Source organism: Pygoscelis adeliae, unplaced genomic scaffold, assembly GCF_000699105.1.
Source record: "Pygoscelis adeliae isolate BGI_AS28 unplaced genomic scaffold, ASM69910v1 Scaffold457, whole genome shotgun sequence".
NCBI lineage: Eukaryota > Metazoa > Chordata > Aves > Sphenisciformes > Spheniscidae > Pygoscelis > Pygoscelis adeliae.
In genome coordinates this window covers 551126-559695 of record NW_008825153.1, presented here as the reverse complement: position 1 = coordinate 559695, position 8570 = coordinate 551126, and the positions used below count along the sequence as shown (strand labels likewise).

General features: G+C 42.4%; 1 protein-coding gene across 1 annotated transcript in view; it reads left to right on the top strand.

Moving 5' to 3' along the window:
* The window catches only part of SLC45A4 (solute carrier family 45, member 4), a 141855-nt gene extending 133285 nt beyond the window's left edge, over window positions 1-8570 (top strand). Inside the window, exons 2-7 of the mRNA XM_009328422.1 lie at window positions 1023-1211; window positions 4260-4439; window positions 4549-5624; window positions 5721-5820; window positions 6825-7036; window positions 7884-8570. Coding sequence (XP_009326697.1) covers window positions 1023-1211; window positions 4260-4439; window positions 4549-5624; window positions 5721-5820; window positions 6825-7036; window positions 7884-8246 — 2120 coding nt within the window. The 3' untranslated portion in view covers window positions 8247-8570. The remainder of the gene's footprint in view (window positions 1-1022; window positions 1212-4259; window positions 4440-4548; window positions 5625-5720; window positions 5821-6824; window positions 7037-7883) is intronic.

Here is an 8570-nt window from a genome sequence, read left to right as displayed (position 1 = left end):
AGGTGGATGCCCAAAGGAGGCTGTGACCCCGTGGGAAGCCCGCGCTGCAGCAGGCTCCTGGCAGGACCTGTGGACCCGTCGAAAGAGGAGCCCACGCTGGAGCAGGTTTGCTGGCAGGACTTGTGACCCTGTGGGGGACCCACGCTGGAGCAGTCTGTTCCTGAAGGACTGCACCCTGTGGAAGGGACCCATGCTGGAGCAGCTTGTGAAGAACTGCAGCCCATGGGAAGGACTCACATTGGAGAAGTTCATGGAGGACTGTCTCCCGTGGGAGGGACCCCACGCTGGAGCAGGGGAAGAGTGTGAGGAGTCCCCCTGGGGAGGAAGGAGCGGCAGAGACAAATTGTGATGAACTGACCACAACCCCCATTCCCCGTCCCCCTGCGCCGTTGGAGGGGAGGAGGCAGAGAATTTGGGACTGAAGTTGAGCCTGGGAAGAAGGGAGGGGTGGAAGGAAGGTGTTTTAAGATTTAGTTTTTCTTTCTCATTACCCTACTCTGATTTGATTGGTAATAAATTAAATTAATTTTCCCCAACTTGAGCCTGTTTTGCCTGTGACGGTAATTGGTGAGCGATCTCTCCCCGTCCTTATCTCAACCCACGAGCCTTTTGTTATATTTTCTCTCCCCTGTCTGGCTGAGGAGGGCAGTGATAGAGCGGCTTTGGTGGGCACCTGGTGTCCAGCCAGAGTCAACCCACCACACTAGACTAGTGATTCCACTGTTAGAGATATCTGGTTTGGTTTGTTTTTTTTTTAACTTTTATTTCAGTAGCTGAAATATACCTATTGTTACCTTCTTATTGCCCAGGTATTTGAAAGATATATGATCTGTGCTTTCCTTAGCTGTTTTTTTGACCATTGATAAGAAACCTTAACTCAGTTGTTAATTTGGGAGAGAATTTACTGTAGGTAAATTACTGATCAATTTACAGTTTTCAAAGGTATAACAAAAATTCATGTATAAAGTGAAATGCTTGGTGTGTACCACATAACCTTTAAATCATTTTTGTCTTTGTTTTAGGTCTTCCTGAACAATACTACAGCCTCACTTGGTTCCTTAGCCCTATCCTGGGCTTGATCTTCACTCCACTTATAGGTTCGGCTAGTGACCGCTGCACACTGAGCTGGGGCCGCCGGCGGCCTTTTATTCTTGCTCTCTGCATTGGTGTCCTCTTTGGAGTTGCACTTTTCCTTAATGGCTCTGTTATAGGTAAATAATGAGGAAATCACCTGCGTATATCTCCTGCTGACATATCTGCTTTAAGATTTTTATGTAGGAAGATAATGATATGCGGTTGATTTAACGGATGTTTAGTGTTAAAATCATTAGAAATCTCTGCAACACTGCATTTGAGCCATCCATCTTGCATGGTTTTATTCAAAAGTTACGGCGCTATACTAAGCATTGTGCAATCATAGCTGTAACTGTTAGTACAGTGTTATTAATACAATGGTTGCCAGCATAATGTTTGCAGTCGCTGAGACGAATTTGGTCGATCCTTGACATGGGAAAATTGTAGCAACCTGTTCACAGGGAAATGTTTCCTGTTGTGATCCATTTTCCCTTTAATGCATATCTGGCAACACATCCTGTTTCCAGCATTATTTCAAAAATTATCTTTTCACTTTTTCTTGTGCTTTTCTTAGACCTGGTATTGAAAAAGTCCAGAACACAGTTAATATTTGTTTATCAAAAACTATGTGGGAAAATAATTTTTCCTGAGCCCCCATCAAAGCTGGTAAAAATAGTTTCCCTTGAACATAGTTTACTACCGAACTTAATCTACAATCTACGATCTCTTTGTAAATTTAGTGTAGGAGAGGTGACAGCAAGTACATTTGGGGAAATGTTTACATCATGGTTGGACTGATGCAAATGAAAGGAACTTAGCACCTAATAATATCCTCTTGGCTCTCTTTTTTTGGGTTAGATGCAGCTCTATTGTGAAAAAGTTTTACTAATTGAGGGAAATGAGTGGAACATTACCTTGGCTCAGCATGTTAGCTTTTTAAAGCCAGATTAGGGTGCCATATGATGGGTTTCAATTTTCTGCAAACCGCAGTGGACAAACTGTTCAGATGAATGACGTTTAGCTTATGATTTTTTAATTTACCGAAGCAATAAATATTAATTATTTGAATTGCTATCACATGGTACCAATTGTACTTTGTAGTTGTGTCTCCAAGACTTACTCCTCCTCGTCCAGATGCATGCAAGATGTTAGACTGCAGCCCTCTTGCAAGATTTCAATTGATAGGAAGCTCTTACACAGTGGTTTAGGTCAGTAGCCATTGATACTGGCAAGCAAAGCTCATACGCAGTTTATAGGTTTATTTTGAAGTATCTCACCCTCGGATAAATCAGCAGAAAATATCATCTTTGATTTTTCTCTAATTCTTTGATACACAGTAATACAGTCTATTGCATAGCTTCCTAGAAAACCTGTGCTTTCCGGATATTCCAGTGGTACTTTTGTGCAATGAAACTTCTTTAAAACACAGAGGTTGTTGCAATGCACTGCAAAAGTGAGCTGTGTGCTTTATGCATCCATTCCTGGGACGTGGCTGTGGTAGATTTTGAATGAAAACCCTCTTCTGAAAAGCACTTTAAACACTGCTGTGCCTCTCCCTTGGGAGCCTGGAGTGAACTGAACTGAAGTGAGAGCCATTCCATAGTCTTCTCTTAGGCCTGTTCCATACTAGGAGATATTCACCACTAACATTCAATTTACATCAGCATAAGATAACACTTGACATCAGCGTAAGACAGCACTTGATCTACTATTTAGAGCAGATGCACAATATGATAAAGCAATATTAGTCTCTCTTCAATTGAAGTTTTTGAAATGGTGGCTTGTGTCACTTTTCAGAGAGAAAAGGCACTGCTTACTAGTCTCTTGCAAAAGGGGGTGTCTAGCGGTTTGCTGGAAGAGGCCTCATTTGTAACCAGATTTCCTTCTAGATGGACCCCGTATGCTTTCATTGTCTGTCTTCTTCCCATTTTATGTTCGCACTTTCCTATCCTTAGTCTCCAGTTACTTGCACTCCTAATTTCAATTTGGGGCTACAGGAGATGCTGCAAAAACTGAGGTGGTCATTGTATTGTACCCTTTTTCATAACCCGGCCTCTGGCAATAGGAGTCATCAGGAGGGGAACAAGGAGCACAAGAGCATGCTAAAAAAGAGGTTCTCCAATCCTAACAATAATACAACCGTGTCCCAGGAGAACAGCTGTGTATAGATCTTATTCAACTCTTGTTCTCGCCACTGTACGCACTGTTCAGGTATCCAACAAATCTAAAGCACTGACACCATTGGTGGGTGTTTTCTGCTGTAAGATTCAGCCGAGCGTGGAACACGTATAAACTTCTTCAGCATTCAGAGGACTTGGTATAAATGAGGATTGAATATGCAGGAATCATAGCACTTGAGATTTGGATGATGTTTGGTGACCTAGCCAGTTCATCTCTTTCCACAGTCATTTTCATCAGTTACACTAATGGTTTTATCAGTCTTGCATGTGTAACGTTTAAATCTCTCTGATTCAAGTAATTCATGGTTTTGTCAGTGGTTCATTTCATGAAAAATTCTCCAGCTATATACTAATGCTGCCTTTCTACTCTGTAGACAAAAAGCATTTCATCCCATGCTAGCAACAGAAGCTGACTGATGCTTTTTGCAATGCAAAATACCTTCATGGTGCTTCATCCTTAAAAGTTTTGCTTATAAAAGTGATCTAGAAAATATGAATGTTTAAGAAAAGCAGAGAGAGGTGGGGGGGTTAAATTTCACTTTATCCTGTTGTGCTGTGACCATTACATGTTAGGCACTGTGTCAGGAATGCTGTTGGCAGTGCAGTTACCTGTGTTTGTAACTGATAGATGAGGTATGACAGTTTGTTTTTGGATGCTCTCCTCTCTCACCATGGCTGTCTTTTATAAAAACAGCCTTCAGCATTTGAAGGAAAATGCATGTGAGGAACATGAAGTAGTATCTAATGCTCTCAAAGGTTTAAGAGATACTTTTAAAAAAATAACATTTTGAAAAATAAATGTCAGTCCTAAAAGTGTAAAAACATAATCTTCTGTCCCAGACCTTCCATGAAGCTGTGCCAAAGAGCTGAAATTGCCATTTTACTCTGTAAAGGAATGTTTCCAATGAGTGTGTTGGCCGCCTTTCTCTTAAGGAGTTAAGCTTGCTCTTAGTAGTTTCCCCTTTTCGAATGACATGCTCAGATTCCTCTTCCGTTTTTCCTCAGGTCTGGCTATTGGTGATGTCCCGGACAAGCAGCCCATTGGTATAGTTCTCACGGTGCTTGGTGTTGTGGTGTTGGACTTTTGCGCTGATGCAACAGAAGGGCCAATTCGGGCCTACTTGCTGGATGTGGTGGACAGTGAAGAACAAGACATGGCCCTTAACATTCATGCGTTTTCAGCTGGTATGGAGTTAGTCGATATGTTTTTGGCAGCTGTCAAGTCTTCCTGATGACCAAGTTGTGACTGAATTGATTTTTACTGAACTCACTTCTTGTATGTTCTCTTCCACAGGTCTGGGAGGAGCAATCGGTTATATGTTAGGAGGGCTGGACTGGACACAGACCTTTTTGGGTGGTATTTTTAAATCTCAAGAGCAAGTCCTTTTCTTCTTTGCAGCCATTATTTTCTCTGTCTCCGTTGCTCTCCACCTTTTTAGTATTGAAGAAGAGCAATATAACCCTCAGCAGGACAGGATTGATGATGAAGGGGACACACTTTCCAGTGTCAAATTCAGTGGTAGTCTCCCCCCTCTGAATCGACTGAATGTAATTAGTGAGGAAGAGCCGTATGGAGCCTCTATGTTCCACGATGAGGTTCAGTCAGAGCATGATCTCAATATGGAGTTCCTTGAGGTGAACATTGTAAGAAGTAAGAGCGACTCAGTTCTGCACATGCCCGATGCTACATTGGAAATTGAATCCGAGCTGCTTTTTCTGCATGACATCGAACCCTCCATTTTTCAGGATGCTTCATATCCAAACACTCCCCACAACACAAGCCAAGAGATCATGAAGTCCAAACTCAACCACCTGTCTGCTTTCCTCAGGGACAATGAGAAAGAGGAGGAAATGTTGCTTGATAATCGCTTAAACGAAGATAAAGTCCCAAACGCAAATGGCTCCCTACCAAAAGAGTTCCTCAATGGACATGCTAGAATAGGCATGAAGCAATCTAGTACTTCAAACTCCATGCGAAGGCGGAGGCACATGTTCTACCGTCAGCCGTCTTACACCTTCTCGTACTATGGCAAAATAGGCTCTCACCGCTATCGCTTTCGTCGGGCCAATGCCATCGTCTTGATAAAGTCTTCACGCAGCATGAATGATATCTACGACATGCAGAAGCGGCAGCGACAGAGGTACAGACACAGGAATCAGAGTGGCACGACAAATTCAAGTGGAGACACAGAGAGCGAAGAGGGAGAAACTGAAACCACTGTCAGACTCTTGTGGTTGTCGATGCTAAAGATGCCGAAGGAGCTGCTGAGACTGTGCGTCTGTCACCTCTTAACTTGGTTTTCGATCATTGCTGAAGCTGTGTTCTATACAGATTTCATGGGCCAGGTCATCTTTCAGGGCGATCCAAAGGTAAGAGAACAGTTATTATTGGCCAACTTGCTTATAGTTACTCATTTCTGAGATGTGCTCATTACGAGAAAATGGCTTTGCGTTTGTTTGTTGCAGGCCCCTTCTAACTCAACTGAGTTACATGCCTATAATGCTGGAGTTCAGATGGGATGCTGGGGACTGGTAATTTATGCTGCTACTGCTGCCGTTTGTTCAGGTAAGAGACACTGCACAATCAGACAGTGGAATGCACCTCATATATGTATTTGCAAGGTAAAAATAGTTTTGCTTCAGTTAGCATCCGCCTCCTTGTTTGGGGTGAAGGGTATTTTGGAAAAGCATTTCACGTGGTCATAAGGGGAGAGGCTTCTTTAAGAATCAATGTTAAAAAATTCCTCCAAATGTAGAGGTGGAAATATGAACAGGTCTGGCAAGTGGCATAAAACACAAAATTATATCGAAGGATATTGAATGGCATTTAGCTAGTCATCAGGAAACTGAATTATGCTTGTTAGAAGATTCAAGCATATGTAAGAGGGTTTTTGCAAAGACTGTTTTTAAAATCAAAATTAGAAATAGGTATTTCTGAAAGTCTCCTTCTTGCTCTCTAATAACAGAGAAACCGACTACAGACAATTTAGGCTTGGAATACAGACTGAAATGGAAAGCTTTTGCCAAACTTAAGTTCTGCCTTTTGCAGCGCGTGTGCAGGCACATCTGCACAGATCAGTATCGTGGGGACTGCCTCTTTGTTGAGACATGTCAAATTGAAGTTCAGGTGGGCAGCTTGTTTCTGAACGCAAACTGAAATGTGGCTAGAAACGTCAATTATCTGATCACTTTGTTTAGTGAATGTGCTTGCATTAGAAGCAGAATCTCCTCTGTGCTCAGAGTCTACCTGCATCGATAAAGTTAATAAATAGGTAAAATCAATGAATGGATTGAGTGAACCATGATATGATACATTTAAGTCTCAAGCATTTTGTTCTGCCTCAGACTTGCAGCATGGTTTAGGCAAGTCTCTGAGCTCATTTGTTCCCCAGTTTCTGAAGTAGCGATACATCCTTTTCCCAGTGAGGGCTGAGCTATGCTGCTAAGACAAGCTAAATACGCAGTGAGCATCCAAGACCCAAAGAGTATATTGAGCTGCCACGGCCACGTCAATACCATAAAACCTCACTGAGTAAGCTGGTATTTATGTTTTATTCTTGATCTCTGCAGCCTTGTTGCAGAAATACTTGGACAACTATGACCTTAGTATAAAAGTGATCTATATCCTGGGCACGCTGGGTTTTTCTCTTGGCACTGCAGTGATGGCTATGTTCCCCAACGTGTACGTCACCATGATAATGATCAGCACCATGGGAATAGTCTCTATGAGTATCTCCTACTGCCCCTATGCGCTTTTGGGACAATACCATGATATTAAACAGGTACGTGGAATATGCTGAATATTTTAACCAAGGCGTTTCTCTGAAGATCCCAGTGGCAAAATGGATTTGTTAAATCCCATTGTTTGAGATACCTGCTTTGTTGGGATGTGTGCCAAAGCACAGATTCATCCTTGATAGTAAATAGCAAGAGCTGCTACTTAAATCAGATGGTATTAGCATCAAGTTGGCTCAGTGGGGTCATGACTGCTTTACCCTGTGCTGAGGTATAAAAGGATTTGGTGCATATGGTAGATGAAGAGAGATGAAATAATTATTGGAGTATTTATTATATACCTAGTTGTTAGTACTGTTTCTGACGTGTTATGTTAGCATTACTCAGGTTCTTCGCAGTCTTAGATACTGAGGTGCGTCTGGAAATGCAGCTGTAAGTTTGGGGAGACGCAAGACAAACTGATTGTGCTGGAAACAAGGGCAGATTTACTTTCCACTTTTTAGCACTGTTCCATTTGTATTACAAATTACAGGAGGATCATTTATTTTAACATGTTTCTGCATTGGGATTGGGAGGGAGATTCCCGTTTATAATCATAAAAATAATTTCCACCAACTGTTTCATGTAATTTTTTTTTTTTTTTTACAAAACCTAATCTTGGAGCCAATTCACGCTAGGAGTGCCCCAGTAAATATCTGCCTCTTGGTGTAAGATGAGGAGGCCATTGATACGTGGATAAGGAGGCTGTTGCTTTGGACTTGTATAGCCTGCATGATGCACAAGGATGGCATAAAGTTGACCATGTGGCGGAGAAATTCGAGGAAGATACTGGTGTTTAAATACTTGATTTCATCCATTGTTTTACCTCCTAATGCGTTTCTTGTCTTTTTCCAGTACATTCACCATAGCCCCGGGAACTCAAAGCGAGGATTTGGCATAGACTGCGCCATTCTGTCATGTCAGGTTTACATCTCCCAGATCCTCGTGGCCTCTGCACTTGGTGGTGTGGTGGATGCGGTTGGCACAGTCAGAGTCATTCCCATGGTGGCTTCAGTGGGATCCTTCCTGGGTTTTTTGACAGCTACCTTCTTGGTGATTTACCCCGAAGTCAACGAAGAGCCAAAGGAAGAACAGAAAGGACTAGGTCCTCCAGAGACAACCGAGGGCAACACCACGAGCGCAGAGAAGCCGACTGTGCTGAAGCTCACGCGCAAAGGAGCTGCCGCATCGGAGCTGGAGAGCGAGTCAGCCATGTGAGGCCATTACTTGTTGTTCACCCACATTCCAGGGAGGCAGGTGCAGGATCAAGAACTTCCCCCCCCTACGGCCCAGGAAAACAAATTAGGATCTTCACTACTTGTAGCTAAAATTGCAGAAGAAAAGGCAGTTTCGTGCAAAAGTGTAAATGAAATTCTGTAGTCCTTAATATAGGCTTGAACAGGTAGCTATGATGCTAATTGCTTTCTCTACAACTTAGAAATGTCATTTCTGAACACTTTTTTATTAAGAATACATTTAGATTTCGAATAAGTTTTATTAATCTGCATGAGACTCACAGTGTATACAATTAGCAGTTAGAAA